General features: G+C 49.1%; 1 protein-coding gene across 1 annotated transcript; it reads right to left on the bottom strand.

Annotated features, from left to right (window-relative positions):
- Positions 1–6,031: 6,031 nt before the first annotated feature.
- Positions 6,032–9,617, bottom strand: LOC136531527 (uncharacterized). Its single transcript, XM_066524178.1, has 3 exons — positions 7,081–9,617; positions 6,885–7,005; positions 6,032–6,442 (listed from the first exon to the last, which is right to left on the bottom strand). The coding sequence occupies exons 1-3, from the start codon at positions 9,615–9,617 to the stop codon at positions 6,032–6,034; spliced, it is 3,069 nt and encodes a 1,022-aa protein (XP_066380275.1).
- Positions 9,618–15,892: the final 6,275 nt, after the last annotated feature.

Here is a 15,892-nt window from a genome sequence, read left to right as displayed (position 1 = left end):
GGGAGCTCGCCGTCTGCATGATGTCCGCCTGATAAGATCTGGTCCCATGACCTACAGTCATCTTGTCTACCAATGACCCTGCTCGGCACGGCCACCGCTACGCCCAATGCTGACCACACCTACCCTACTCAACCCGTTCGTCACCTTTGCCTTGGCCTCGGCCACTCGACCGAGAGAGACAGACACGCAACGACGTGGATAAGGGACGAGGTTGTCCCCTCGATTTGTAGGGATGGGATGACCCCAGATCTGGAGGAATATTTCCTCTAGGGACGGTCCGATCCTATATCATCCCCATATGGAACACCACGAAAGACAGTCTCACCCTAACCTATCCCCCGTCGTCCTCCCAACCAAAGACTTGTAGGTTTTGAGTATGGTTGAAAGTTGTAAGTTGAAATTTGGAAAAGTCAAATCTCTATGGTGCAACCTTCTTAATAAATTTGGTTTGGAAACCTTTTTTTGTAACTACTTCGGATCAAGTGAGGATTTATCATGAGAAAACCAAGGTGGAGCTAGGAGTGGAAGTGATGGACAATGACGGGTTTTTTTAACTGTAGCTTGAGGTTGATTCTTTTTTGCTCAAAAACCTTCTAAGTTGGGTTGCTAGATTAGACTGAAAATTTCTGATGAGAAGGCGAGGGTGGATCGATCTAAGGTAGATGGGGATGGCTTTTCTGTGTGATGTTTCAAAAAAATGCTTGAAACCTTAAAAATTTGGGTTGGAAACTTCAAAAGTTTAGTGTTTGAGTAAGCTTGGAAATTGCAATGTGAAATTTGGAAAAATTTAAGTTGGGTTAATTTGGAAGCCTTTTTGTTAGCTCGGTGTATTGAGAATTTCTAAGGCCAAGGTGTAGGTGGCTGGTGGATAGGTAGGGTTCTTTTTGGAATAGTAAGTTGAGAACAATGATTTCTTTTTTGCTCAAAACCTTCTAATAAGTTGCGTTGAAAACTTTTCTCTCTAGTTTGGATTGAAAATATCTCATGAGAGGGCCAAGGTGGAGCAAAGGTGCAGAGAGATAGACACAAGCAAAGCTTATTAATTTGTTGTGACATTGTATTGCGATACTTGGAAAAAAAAATGCTTTGAAACCTTCAGAAGGTACTAGGTTGGAAACTTTTCACTAGTTCAGATTGGAAAATTCTCATGAGAGAGGCAAGGTAGAGATAGTAGTGGAGCCGTGGAGGTGGATAGACAATTAATGAGGAATATATTTTTTTTTTAAATTGCAGTGTGATATTAGGAAATTGTTGGCTTGAAATTTCCTGCTACTGGGTTATTTTCTGCTAGTAGGAATTGAAAGTTTCTTTTGATGGAAAAGATCAAGGTGGAGCTAAGTTGAGGTAGATGTACAAGGAGGAATTTCTTGAAAAAAAAAATATAAGGTGTGATTTGTATTTTGAACTTGGTTTTGAAGTAAAAATTTTGAACTCGCAACTAGGAGTGGGTGTGGACACATGGACAGGGAGGAACCTTTTTTTTTAATTGTAAGGTGGAATTTGATTTTTTTTTTTTTTTGCCAAGTCCTCCTTATAATTATAAATTTGGGTTTCAAATCGAACTTTCCCACTGGTTCATGCATGTTGAAAATTCCTCATCATAGTTAGTTATTGGCCCCGTTCGGATGGTATGGTTCTGGAAGAATTTAGATGGTTTAGAGGAATTCTGGAGAAATTTATGAGAGAAAAACACTGTTTCAGATGAAAAAAGAAGCAGATCAAGTTAGGTTTAAAGGCACGCGAACGGGGCCATTGTTCCCAACTTCGAAACTTCCCTTGTGGATGCCGAGGATACCGATCGACCTCGACCGCTGCCGCTGTAGTCATCATCAGATCAGTGCACCACACACAGAGTCACAAAGAGACACACGCTGACACGCACGCACACGGAGCGGGCGGGCGCACCCATGCCGCCATGCATGCATGTACGCTTGCGGCTTGCCCATCATCATCATCTACATGGTGACAAGCGACCGGATCACTGGAACGATCGGCGATCCGGCGCGAGGCTAGCTGCCGGCTGGCATCACCCGACCGCCTGGGCCCGACCGTCAGCGGGCCGGGGCTCGCGTCGCCGTCCCCCGGCGTCCGTGCACACACTGCACCCCTCCGACGATCCGGTCGACCATGGGCGGCCGTCGCTGTCGCCTTTTGCGCGCCATATCCCGCGCCGTCGTCCTCAGCCGGGATCGCGTGGATCAAACAGTTGCCCGCGCGCGCTCGCAAGTCGCCCGTCACCGCAACCGGCCGGCCAGCTGGACACCGGTCGGACGGTCGACGTGCGCCCCGCAGGCGCGCGCGTCGGCATGGCAGCACGGTGCGTGGATCGGAGATCGAGAACGAATTAACCAACCGGCCGCGGATCGGAGGCGGGCGACGCAGACGCGGACGCGCACGCGCACGCGCCAGCAGCCGGACCGGGCGCCCGACGACGACGAGGCTGTTGCTAGCTAGCTCGATCGGCAGGCGAGGCTTGTGCGAGAAGCCGTCCTAGGCATGTAGCTCCCCGACGTGTTTGGACTTTGGAGGCACGTCAATTTTCGCGCCGCGTACGTGTTCTCTCGGTCGGTCGCTCGCTCCGGGGCGCGATAGGGGTTAGCTCGATCGCCGCCGCTTGTCCGACCGACCTGACGCCACCGCCGATCGACGACGAAACAAACCGCATTATCCTGCTGCTGACCGCTAGGTCTCAGCAACTCTCACGCGCCATTTCACTCACTCATCGTCTCGACGGTCATATAGCGAGCGAGCTCCATTGCTGGTGGATCCATCCATTTCTGTGTGGTTCTACTACTGCTTCCAAAAGAGAGCACCATGAAGAAGCTGACCAATTCGTTCAGAGGTCCGATCTAATAGTAAACACTACTGGACGCAGGGTCTTTGCCGAGGGCCTGAAGCCCTCGGCAAAGGCTCTTCAACCGTCGGCGAAGGATTTGCCGAGGGCAGTCCTCGGTGAAGAACCCTCGGGAAAAAAAACGTCGGCGAAGGACTCTTTGCCGAGGGCCTTTTATCGGGCACTCGGCAAAGTATTTGCCGAGGGCTAACGGCGACCCTCGGCAAAGTAAAGTAGCCGTTAGGTACGCGGTTATTTTCCACGGCTTCTTTGCCGAGGGCTGACATACAGGCCCTCGGCAAAGACCTATTTTCTTTTTTTTTTCTCGGAATTTCTTTGCCGAGAGCTATATCTAAGGCCCTCGGCAAAGAGCTACGTTTTTATTTTTGTCTCGGAATTTCTTTACCGAGGGCTGTGTTCAAAACCCTCGGCAAAGACCTACTTTTTAATTTTTCCTGGGAATTTCTTTGCCGAGGGCTATGGTTAAGGCCCTCGGCAAAGACCTGTTTTTAATTTTTCCTGGGATTTTCTTTGCCGAGGGCTATGGTCAAGGCCCTCGGCAAAGACCAGTGAAAATTTTCAGCATCCCACCTGTTTCTTGCTTTCCATGCAAAATATATATATATATATATTCAACAGCAGAAATATCCCACAAATATCACAATCATCACATATATCTCACAAATATCACATATATCTCACAGATATCACATGTATCATCACAAGTCCAAATTCAACAATTCCATAAGTCCACAATCTAACTCAAGTGTCAAGTCCACAAGTTCAAATCCGACTGAGGCTGGCCAACCTCTCCAACCGTCTGGCCTCTGCGTCACCAACCTTCCCAACCGTCTGGCCTCTGCGTCGAGGGTGGTGTAACGAAGCCTCCAGAATCAGGTGACGCACGAGGGGGGTTATTGGAACCCGCCGACTGAGGCTGCACAAACAATTATATGCTTATGTGAGATTGCAGTAATTATTCTAGGACTACAGTTTTAGTATTTAGACAGAAACCTATCAAAATTTTTATAGCTAGTGTTGTCTGGGTTTCTATGTCATACAAGCAAATCAGTAGCTAGTGTTCTCTGGGTTTCTATGTCACACAAGCGAGAAGTGAACTTTAACGCTTACAGGAGTAGCTGCAAACGCGTGCGGCACCTGAGGCGGAGGAGCTGACATCTGCACAGGCACACCCGTCTTCTGCCCAAGAGCTTGCATGATTTGCATCATTTCTGCAATCCTGACCTCCTGGGCCTGCCGAGCGGCCTGCTCAGCCTCCAGCCGAGCAGTGAGGGCCGTGATCTGCGCCGTCTTCTCGTTGTTCTGGGCCTGCAATATTGCACTCCAATATTTCAGTAATGCAAAACTAACTCAAGTGTGAGAATATTAATTTACGACGAGTAAAACAATAATTACCTCGAGCGCATCGACCCGCTGCAGTGTCGGAGTAGGCCGTGAGCGTATGGGCTGGCTGGAACTCGTGCTCTGTGCTCGGAGCTGGCTCAGAGTGGGAACAGTGGTGGGGTCGATGGCGGCGTTCGCAATCCACGTCCGGCCGTGCTTCCTGCCGCCACCGAGCCTCATGATGGCCTCGGCATCAATGGGCTCGGTGCGGACGTCGTACTCTGGCCCGTGCCGCTGCTGTACCGCCGACGTGTACTCCTGGACTTTAGTGTACACGTTAGGGTCGGAGTATGCCTCGTGAGGGGCAGCCGGGTCCCAGGTGACGTCGCCGGCCACCCTGGTCTGGTGGGACATAGCCCACGCCGTGAACATCGAGACATCCTCGTCCGGGTGCGCAGCCTCCTGCGAGAAAGGCGGCAGGTGGTGAGCAATCAGGCATACGTTAAGCGTGAAACTAAATAGAAGAAAAATCACTTACATATGCCGATTTGAATCCGGGGAGACTCCTGCTGCCTTGATGGTGAGTGGCAGCTGGCCTGAGCATACGCAGTGCCCGCTGAGACTCGTGCTTCTCTATGTAGGCCGGCGTAAACCACCTAGCCACGATCATTGTCCAGGCATCGGCATGCGCTCGGCACCACCAGGGAATCACCTACATGTCAACGAGTGTTTGACATATATGAAGATGAAATTGAACATATTTAATTCAAAAACAAAACAATATCAATGTTATTCATGTACCTCAAGGTACTGCTCCTGGGTCAGCGTCATCTGTCGAGCCTCCCTCTTGGTGACTGTCATTCTACGAGCCGACGCGTAGTAGTCTATGTGGGCCTGGACGCGCGCCTCATAAAACATGTCGGTGACATACTTCCTACAGGCTGCATGCGCCACATGATCAGCGAGGCCCTCGGTTCCTTCTTCGGCCCTGAAAAACCTCTGCATAAAAGATGATATATCCAATCGTTATTTGAAAAAAAATAGAATTCAATGTGAAGGATTGATTAATGTTGTGCGAGAGGAACTTACCCAAAACTCAGCAAGTATCCGCTCCTGCTTGTTGCGGTACTGGTCGTCCTCGCCCAGGGCGTACCTCTCCCACGTGTAGGCTGGCTCTCGGGCCTCCGACGGCAACTCCACAATGCCGGGGAACCACTTCCGACACAACACACCCAAGACGGTCGCGGGAGAGCGCAGAGGAGTACCTGACAACACCTCCCAAGCCCTGCACAAGTAAGAAGAAAATTTATCAGTTTCTCTTTCGATTTCAAACATATCATATGAAGTAGTTGTGATATCATTTATATTTACTTACTTGGGCGGCACAGGGCGAAGCACTAGACGGTTCTGAGGAAGCGGAAACGAAGGGAGCTTCGCCGGGCCTCGCTGGTAGACACCCGACGCCTCGCCTCCCTCGTCCTCGGGCGCCGCACCCTGCTCCTCCTCGACCTCCTCCTCCTCCTCCGTCGGTGGCACGGGCTCAGGGGGCTGAGTCCGCTGCCTCCTACCACTGCCTCCTGTCGTCTGCCTCCCCCTCCTCCCGCGGCCTCTTGCCGTTGTCCCTCGTCCTCCCGCTGCCTCCTGCAACTGTCCCTCGCCTGCCTCCCCCTCCTCCGGCGGCCTCCTCGCGTAAGCCGAGGGTGTGTCACGTCGTGGCCGGCTACTCGCCATCTTTGATCAATCACCTGCACGCACGAAGAATGAACAAGACTTGTTAGTACACATATTAGAGACTGAAAATAAATAAACAAAATATAAATGAAAATAAATAAACAAGACATAGTATTACATGTATTACGAATAATCTTCATGATTGGGATTATAGGTCTCGTCATCACTGTCAACATTATCCAAATAGGCAACACTATCCGAGGGTTCTATGTTATCGTCCTCGTCACTTGCTACAAGTAATCGCTCAAGCATTTGTATGTCCTTGGCATTTTGCACCACATCTCCATCGTCCTCGTCATCAACTGTTTCGTTGTCTACTTCCATTTCGAGGGCCTCGGGTAGGACTATCTGAAGCGTCCCCGGTAGCCCATCTTCCTGATAGAACTCTCCATCATATGTGTTTGTGTTAAAGTTGTAATCGTCATCGTTAGGGGTTGGTAGTTTGCCGTGTGGAGAAACCTGGTGCACAATAGCCCAACCCTGAAGCTCCTGTTTGGCTTGGTTGGCATATCTCGTGTAATACACCTGCACGGCCTGTTGAGCCACAATGTAGATGTCTTTTCCCGGATAAACGGAATCTTCTCGCACCTCGACTAGCCCAAGATGAGGGGTCAGTCTCGTTTCGCGAGGATTGAACCAATGGCATTTGAACATGACAGGTTTAAGAGGTTTGTCACCATCAAATTCTAGTTGGTAGATCTCCTCAACTCTTCCATGGTAGTCGAGACCATCAGTGCCAGGCGTACAAACTCCGCTATTTGTGGTTTTCCGATTGGGCCGGGTTTGCTCGTATCTTGTTGTGTGGAAACGATAACCATTCACGTCATATCCGGTAAATGACTTCACCCTAGCTTGGCAGCCGTTCGCAACTTGTTTCAACTCATCACTCATGGACGAATCGGTCTGGGCCTGCAAGCTCAAACATGATAGATCGTTATATTCGAATATCGAATGTACAAGCTAAATTGGACATTACCTTTCGTTTAAACCAAGAAATGAAATCAGGCCTATCCGCTCCCGCGCCCCGCGATAGAAGGGTGTCTTGTTCCTGCGGGGTAGGATCCCTAGGTTCATGCCAGGATTCACGAACAAATTCCCTGTTGGAGCGAGAATCAATAGGGTTGGACGTTGAATAGTAACGACGTATTGAAACAAGATCATTGAGAACTTACTTGATGAAAGGTTGCACCTCAGTAACGTTATTCAACACGTATAACATGATACTGCGCCACTCTTTATTTGTCAAGATCATAACGGTCGATCCACTTGTGCTACCGAGTTGTCCTTGGAAAAGGCCGAGGGTCGATTCATTTTCATCAGCATTGTAACGAGGGAGTGGATTTTGATTGCTAGGAAGGTTCGGCTTGTAGTACAGCGTTGTGAAGTAGGCCACCTCCTCCCGCAGGTATGCCTCTGCAACGGAAGCCTCAATTCTGGCTTTATTTGTACATTTCTTGCGAACAGTCTTTAGTCCTCTCTCGACTGGAAAGCACCAACGAAACTGCACAGGCCCCCCCAAACGTACTTCAGTGGGAAGGTGCACGATCAGATGCTGCATCGACAAGAAAAAGCCGGGTGGGAAGATCTTCTCTAGCTTACAGACCAACACAGGTGCCACCTTTTCCAATTCCATAGCGATGTTCCGAGATATCTCCTTAGCACACAGCAGGCGAAAGAAATAGCTCAACTCTGCCAACACTTTCCAGACATGCTCAGGGACGTAGCCTCGGACCATTGCAGGGAGAAGCCGCTCAATCCATATATGGTAGTCATGACTCTTCATCCCGTTGACTCGCAAAGTGCCTAAGTTCACTCCCCTGCTCAGATTAGCGGCATAGCCATCTGGGAACATCAAGTTCTTGATCCATTGAAGTACTTCCCTCCTGGCATCTATTTTCAAGACGAAATCCACCTTAGGCTTTTTCCACTTCTTGTTTCGACCACTAGGAGGTTGCATCTCTTGTTTTTTCCTATCGCACAACGTCGCCAGGTCCACTCTAGCCTTAACATTGTCCTTAGATTTCTCTGTATTCATGAGAGTTGCCCAAAGTGCCTCGGCGATATTCTTTTCGGTGTGCATTACATCAATGTTATGTGGCAGAAGAAGGTCATCGAAATAGGGTAGCCTAGTCAAGCCGGACTTATGAGTCCACATATGTTCCTCACCATAACCCACAAAACCACCTCCTTCGTTGGGCACGAGAGCATCTATCTGAGCATGAACCTCGGCACCACTACTAATGTGGGGTTTAGGGTCTGTCACTGCAGCACCTTTTGTAAAGTTCTTGATGTCTTGTCTGAATGGATGTTCAGAAGGGAGGAATTGACGATGTTTGTCGAACGACGAATACTTGCCACCCTTTTTCAACCAAATAAACCTCACAGCTTTCTTGCATACTAGGCACGGGAACTTCCCGTGAACACACCAGGCGCAGAATAACCCATACGCCAGGAAATCATGCAGAGAGTAGTGATACCAAACGTACATTTTGAAGCTTGACCTTGTAGCTCGGTCGTATGTCCATATCCCTCCCCAAGCTTTTATCAATTCGTCAATCACAGGCTCCATGAACACTCCCATATTACTTCCTGGGTGTCCAGGAATTATCAACGACAAAAATACGTTCTGTCGTTGGAAGGCGATGCCAGGGGGGAGGTTGAGAGGGATAGTGAACACAGGCCAACATGTGTATGGGGAAGACATCAATCCATAAGGATTGAATCCATCTGTTGCGAAGGCGACACGTACATTCCGAGCCTCAGCTGCTTTCTCAGGATGTCGATCATTAAAGTACTGCCATGCTTCAGCATCGGATGGATGAACCATCTTGTCTGGATTGTACCGCTTGCCATTCTTGTGCCATGTCATCTGTTTCGCAGTTTCCTCGGTCATGAAAAGTCGTTGGATCCTCGCTATGAAAGGAAGGTGACGTAAGACTCTCGCGGGGATCGTAAGCTGCACCTTTTGGCCATCACCAGATACTACCTCTAGGTATCTGGAGGATCCACACTTCGGACAGTACTTTACATGCTCGTGTTCTTTCCAAAATAGGACACACCCTTTTGGACAACAATGTATCTTATCATATGGCATCTTGAGCGCACGAAGGAGTTTTTCTGACTCGTACAAGTTGGGGGGCAGAATGTGGTTCTTCGGTAGCATGGTGCCAAACACAGTCAACATCTTATCGAAGCCTTCTCGACTCAGGTTTAACTCGGCCTTCAGCCCCATCACACGCCCAATGGCATCCAGCTGAGAAATATTTGTATGCTCGTGAAGGGGTTTAGACGCCGAGTCCAACATTTTGTAGAAGGCTTCTACGTTTGCCTCCATCTCCTCCTTGTCACGTCCTTCAGCGAACTGAGCTTGGTGAGCGTCATCTATCATGTCTGCTACCCCAGCATCATCATCAAAAGGCTCGAGACGTGGTCTCACCACCTCCTCTCTGATACGATCGGCTTCACCATGGTAGATCCACCGGTGGTAGCCCGGCGTATAACCATGGTACACAAGATGTTTACCCATGGTCTGCTTGTCCACCCTTCTCCTGTTGTCACAGTGGCTGCACGGACACCAAACTAGAGAATGCCCTTTAGCTACACCCTCGCCAAATGCATGTTTCAAGAAGTCATCTGTCCTCTTCACCCAATCCACGTCGTAATCGTTTCGACTTCTTCGCCCCGTGTACATCCACTGACGGTCCTCCATCCTTTGACAAATACATCACCGAGTAACGTAACCATCAACTGCACCTAGCCGGTGTTCCTACTGTCTAATAGGTGAGGATAGATCCTAATCCCACCCGCGTATGCGTAGATGAGGTCAGTTTCCATGCTCCGCTCCTATCCGAGACAGAATTTCGGCAGCACCTCTCCGATGTTCTCCCAATACACGTCCTGCAAAGAAGTTTGTGTATTCGGAGAACAATGGGGAGGTGCTGCCGAAATTCTGGCTCCGATCGGAGCGGAGCATGGAAACTGACCTCATCTACGCATACGCGGGCTGTCCAAAAAACGTGGACAATCCGAAACAGATACGGTCAGATACACACGGTGATCTGCATGCCTCCAACCGTATCTCTTTCGGACGGGAGACGCCTAACTGGTTTACGCAGTCTACGACAAAGATACAGGAGTAGAGGTTGTTTATACCTAAGGTGGCGGTGGAGACAGGGTAGCGGGGCAGTGGCGAGTCGGGGCAGTGGAGAGTCGCAGCGCCGACGAGGACAATCGACTACTCTGAAGCTCCTTTGACGTCCTTTGCTCTGCAAAAAAAAAGGGTATAAGTTAAAAATTTCGGCAGAACCTCCCCTGTACGGGGAGGTTTCCAAAACCTGCAAAAAAAATCGGCTCGATGGCCAACACCCACATTCACGGCACAAAGGCCGACACATCAACAATGGGAGGCACGAAGGCCATCCACATCAAAAAACGGCGCGATGGCCGACAACCCATGGTTTTACCTTCTACTCGACCGAGGGACGGGGAAGTGAAGGTGACGGCAAGGTCGTCCAGACGAGGCCGTTATCCAGAACCACCTGCATTGCATGCCCAAGTAATTGCTTCAAAACATGACCCGCTTAGACAGTGAATAAAACAAGTGCAACTGCAGAAAAGTACTGAACCAGTAAATCCTAAATTTACACGCTCTACTGAACAATGTGTTCATCAGCGTACTTTCATTTCGTTAATTATCATGCCAATAATCAAACACCTACTTGTAACGGTTAGCTAGATTAATCATAATGAAAGGCAGTACATCATAATGAACAGAGTGCAAGAACCAAGAAGACGTCAAGGTGACCGGCAGGTTGGCCGCAAGGAGGCACACGTGTTTGTGCCCCTGTGCAGTAGGGGGCTACCTAGGCTAGGCGGCGAGGGTCATGTTCTTGTCCCAATGAAAGCGCCATCTTTGTATTTGGCTTCTATGGGAACTGGACCATCCAACACTAGGTGGAGGGCTCGAGGCCAAACACCATTGGAGGCTCAGCGTTAGATGGACCGACGGACAAACACAACAACAATCACATCGTCAATGTCTACTATAACATTTGATATTTTTATATAATAAAAAATATCAACATTTTCATTTATATCTCCAACTACAGGGATGGATTTCCCACGCCCCCTCCATCCAAGTGCAGGATCCAGGACCAAAATCTAGGAGGGGCGGAGTAAAACGACCAATTTGGACTGCGCTGGCCGAATCCGCACTCGTCTAAGATTGAAACGGGCACTTACCTCCTACTGAGGCATCGCAGAGCAGAGGCCACGGGATCTGACTGAGACCCCCCCCCAGAAGGAAACGACTCGCGACAACCACGCACACACGCGCTGCGTCTGGGCGGCGAGGCGAGCAGGCAGCCGCCGGGCGCCGTACTGCCTGCCGCGCGCGGTGCGTAAGGCGAGCCCCGCGTGCGTGTCACCGCCGGCGCCGCGGAGGGGAGGGGAGGGGAGGGGAGGAGGAGAGGGGTTGCGGTTACCTGCGCCTGCGCTTGCTGGCGGGCGGGCCTCTCCGCGCCCGCGGTTGTTGCTCCGGCGAAGCGGAACGGCGCTGCTCCTCCTCCGGCGTCCCGATCGTTTGGGTCCCCCTCCTCCCGTTGGCTCCTCGCGGTGTGGCGTGCGCGGCGGCGGCCTGCGCGGCGGCGGCGGGCAAGCGCGCGGCGGCGGCGTCCTCGCGGCGGCCGAGCGCGCGGTGGCGTGCGCGGCGGCGGCGGCGGCTGACCAGCGGCAGTGGCGGCTCGGGCGGGCGCGGCTTGGGATAAGGCCGCCCGCCCGGCCGTTCCCTTTTTTATATGGGGGCCCTCTTTGCCGAGGGCCTAGATCCAGAGCCCTCGGCAAAGATTTTTTTATTTTTTTATTTAATTTCTTTGCCGAGGGCCAACATCCAAGGCCCTCGGCAAAGATGTTTTCTTTTTTATTTCCGCCGGCGCCATCCCGTTCAAAATATTTGCCGAGGGCCTGTACAACGGGCCCTCGGCAAAGAGTTTTATTTTTTTATTTCCAAATTCTTTGCCGAGGGCCTAACGCCGAGCCCTCGGCAAAGGCTGACGGCCGGTGCCGCCGTCACGCTCGGCCGAGGTCGCCGAGAGGCGGTACTGTGCCGAGGGCCCGACCCTCGGCAAAGGTGGGCCTTTGCCGTGGGTCGTTGATTGCCGAGGGTCGGGCCCTCGGCGAACGAGCCGTTGCCGAGGGCTAAGATTCGCCGAGGGCGGCCCTCGGCAAAGAAACGATTTGCCGAGTGCCCGAAATCAGGCCCTCGGCAAAGTCTTTTGCCCTCGGCAATGTTGCTGTTTCCAGTAGTGAAAATCTGCGTCACGCACAGTATCATCATCATCTACTAGCTAGTACGTACGGAGTATCATAAGGTTTAACTTATTGCTTGCTTGTTCAGTCGTTGTTCTTCTTTGACGGGCCTGCCTTCCTGCCTGCCTGCCTGCCAGTAGCCAGCGAGCTCTAGGCGTTAGTAGTAGGTCGGTAGCTAGCTAGCCTACTCCTCCTCCTAGCTAGCTCTAGCAAGCTAGACATCACTGTACGCGCACGACTTGATTAACAGTGGGATTAACGCGTGATTAGACGCGGATTAGTTTGACGGGGTGTGTGTACTGCCGGGCTGTACGAGCGATGGGGAACGCCGAGTTGTGTCGCCCAGGGAGTGGCCGGAGCTAGCGGTGGTCGGGGCGGGCGTGATGCGGCCGCCGGCGGGCCTCACGTAGCGTTCGACGGACGGGCGACGAGACGGGTTTTATCTCACTTTCACCTCTCTCCGTGCATGTCCGATCAATCTAATTAATTAACGCGAGCGCGCCTAGCTGACTAGCTAATAGCTCCGTCGATTGATTTAACTGCCATAAGGGCGGAAATAATAAGCTAAAAAAAACATTCAGTCCTGCGATCGATCTGAACGCCGATGGCGACGGCGAGCCAACGCCGATGGCTGCCCGTTTACTTCCACTATTCAGTTTGGTTAATCATTTGTCTGCTTTTCGCGATCTTGTATAAATACCCCGTGCCTCCTAAAAATGATGCAATTCTAACAAGTCAATCCATCTCAACTTTAAAATTTTAAATAAATATATTACAAATAATAATGCTATTTATGATACCAATTAAATATAAAAAATATTATTATTTATGACACCAAACAATTATAATTAGACTTATTATAAAATATATTTTTATAATATGACTATTCGGGTCATAAATGTCAGTTCTATAAACTAATTAGTTAAATGGAAGCAAGTTTGACTTAATCTAAATCCAGAATTGCATCCTTTTTAGTTGGAAGTAGTATAAGTTTATTCACGTAAAAAAAACTTACACTACCTCCATATGGACAAGAAACGCTTCCTGTCCCCTTTGTCGGCATGCCTTGGGGATGGCACACCATATCATTGTAGAATATCGTTATTCCATGCGCATCTAGAGTTGCATCGCCATCTGGCTATGCCTGCCTCAGCTTGAGCCACAGGAGTGGCCCTTTTGCCCTCTGTCAAGGATGGGTGGATGATTGTTGTTGCCTGGGGTCCCACTGAAGGGTCTCCGCTCCCCTCTTGCTTCTAGTAATTTTGGAGATTTGGATAGAGAGAAAATCACGCATATTTCAACGAAATGAGTCATCGCCACTAGACCTCGTCCAAAAAATCAAAGAAGAAGCGAGAACTTGGGGTTTCACGTACTAGTGCAAAGTTTTTGACACGGCCTTGATTATGGGCACCTAGTTTCCTTTCCTATGGTATGTCGTCTTGTGTCTTAGTTTTATCCCTGTAGTTGGTCTCCTAGGGCTGCCTACTAGTATTTTCCTGCTGTATTAATCGAATTGCTGCACAGTCTCGTGCTTGTTTGTTCATAAAAGAATAAGTTTATCCATACTACATTTTGATGGGTTTATATATTTACAAAAGAATGAAATATCACGGGTCTCTATACTTTTCTCGCATTCTCGTCTGGGTCATGAACTCTCAAAGTGATTATCTGAATCGTTCAGTTTTCAGTCTCTAGAAAATTACTGGTACGATCAAAGGAAGCACTATCTGGACGTGTTGATGGACGACTGATTGTACGTGACGACTACTGCAGCAGCATCGGCAGTGGTTATAAGAGGAATAAATATTTTTTGACAGATGGGTGGATCATCAGTCGACGATATAGTATCGATCTAGCTACAACAGATTGCAAGAGTCAAAGGTAGGATGTCGTCGTGGATGACATGACGGAGGTTTCTTTTTTCCATTCCAGAAAGGTGAGGATTCGACGGATGATCGTCTCGACTACCGGCCGGTGGATTCGACCGCCCGACCGATTGACGCGGAAAGTTACGCTTTCATTTCTCGCAAGTATTTTACTGAGGGGTTACTATCCGCCCATTAACTCACCGACGACTGTAGTCGGCACGTAGCGCTCCGTGCGAGCGTAGATTCCGTCGTCCCATGATATTTGTTAGAAAAAGATATGATGTGCTAGGATATTTTTCTCCTTTATCACACTAAGACTAAATCCTGTTTGGATCAACTAAAATAAATTGATCCAAACAACCCAGCTGCTTATAGTCCAATTTAGACTTTATTTTGAACTATTCAACCACCCACTCCAGCTATTGCAGCTTATAAAAAAAATAATTGATCCAAGTAAAGCCTAAGATCTGTGATCTAAGACCTTTTTACCAGCAAATGTCTCTTACGATAGCTGTAATTTGCAATGCGTGGTGGTCTCTCCTAGAGTTTAACCCCGTTACATGAGACAATGGGACAATGGTGGGTGAAGATAGTGTTATCCTAAAAAAAATACGAATAATCAGTTAAAGGGCAATTTTTTATTTTTTATATTGTGGCCCGAGTAATGGAGTTAAAAAAAAAGTCTAAATGGTTTTGTGTACTATTACCAATATATACATATTTATGCATATAAATATCAAATATGCTAGTAATGAAGTATACACATTTAGGCATGTAAAGTATTCTAGCAGATATAAAAGAATTTGAGGAAGGAAACTAAATCCCTCCAAACACCATATATATTTTGTTACGTGGAGATCCTTTTAATGACTAAACGGTGAATTAAATGGATGTCTAATCTGTACGTCTAATCGTCTCTAGCTACCTCCGTTCCGTTTAGAACTTCTCTTCCCGTTTTCTGTTTAAACAGTGAAGCCATTTTTAATAGGTGGTTAGCGGAGAATACATCTATCATATCCAGCCCCTGAGCCAAGAAGACTCCGTGAAGTTGTAACCTCAGCATGCCAAATGCCCCAGTGTCGACTACAAAATAGCAATGAAGAGTACCCTAAGAAAATATGGCGGGCTGCCATTGGCGATCGTTAGCATCGCTAGCTTTCTAGCAGGCTACACGTCTTCAGAGAGCAAAGAGAAGTGCGAAACAATATGCAGACCCATGGGTTCGCAGATGGAGATGCACCCTACCCTTGAGGGCATGAGTTGGGTAATTACGCTCAGCTAAAACCACCTGCCTTTATGAACTCAAGTCTTGCATGATGTACCTTAGTATCTTCCCTGAGCACTATGCGATAAGGAAGGGCCGACTTCTACATAGATGAATCATAAAAGGATTGGTCGCCGAGAAACGGGAGCTGACCATGCTGGAGGTTGCCAAATCCTACTTCGACGAGTTGTTGAGTAGAAACAAGATCTTTTCTGTGCAGGGATGAATGAACTGGCGTGACGACGAAAATCCTTTCGAATAAGATGGAAAGTTGGAGTGCTGTCAGGCATGATATGCTTCTCGAGGTGACGGTGTCAAAGTCCGAGTATGTCGCCTCTCCATCCATGAGAGCGCAATGGACAACAGAACCAATATGCATATTAGTGGGGGACAAGGAGACTCCATGCAAGAAGGAGATGTTTGGTCGCTGAGCATGTTCTAACCGTATGGGAACAAGCTCCTCCTCGACCAACTAGGCAACTTCACCTTGCTAAGAGTGCTTGACCTGGAGGATTGCTGACCTATTTTCTTTGGAAGCCTAGAATT

Source organism: Miscanthus floridulus, unplaced genomic scaffold (genome assembly GCF_019320115.1).
Source record: "Miscanthus floridulus cultivar M001 unplaced genomic scaffold, ASM1932011v1 fs_365_5, whole genome shotgun sequence".
Taxonomy (NCBI): Eukaryota; Viridiplantae; Streptophyta; class Magnoliopsida; order Poales; family Poaceae; genus Miscanthus; species Miscanthus floridulus.
Note: the sequence above shows the minus strand (reverse complement) of the source record. Positions and strands in the feature narration are given on the sequence as shown.

Coding starts and splice junctions, on each gene's coding strand:
- LOC136531527 (XM_066524178.1), bottom strand. CDS start 9,617: ATGGAGGACCGTCAGTGGATGTACACGGGGCGAAGAAGTCGAAACGAT. Junction 7,006..7,080: donor GAGGTGCAACCTTTCATCAA/GTAAGTTCTCAA, acceptor TCGCTCCAACAG/GGAATTTGTTCGTGAATCCT. Junction 6,443..6,884: donor TTTCTTGGTTTAAACGAAAG/GTAATGTCCAAT, acceptor GTGGCTCAACAG/GCCGTGCAGGTGTATTACAC.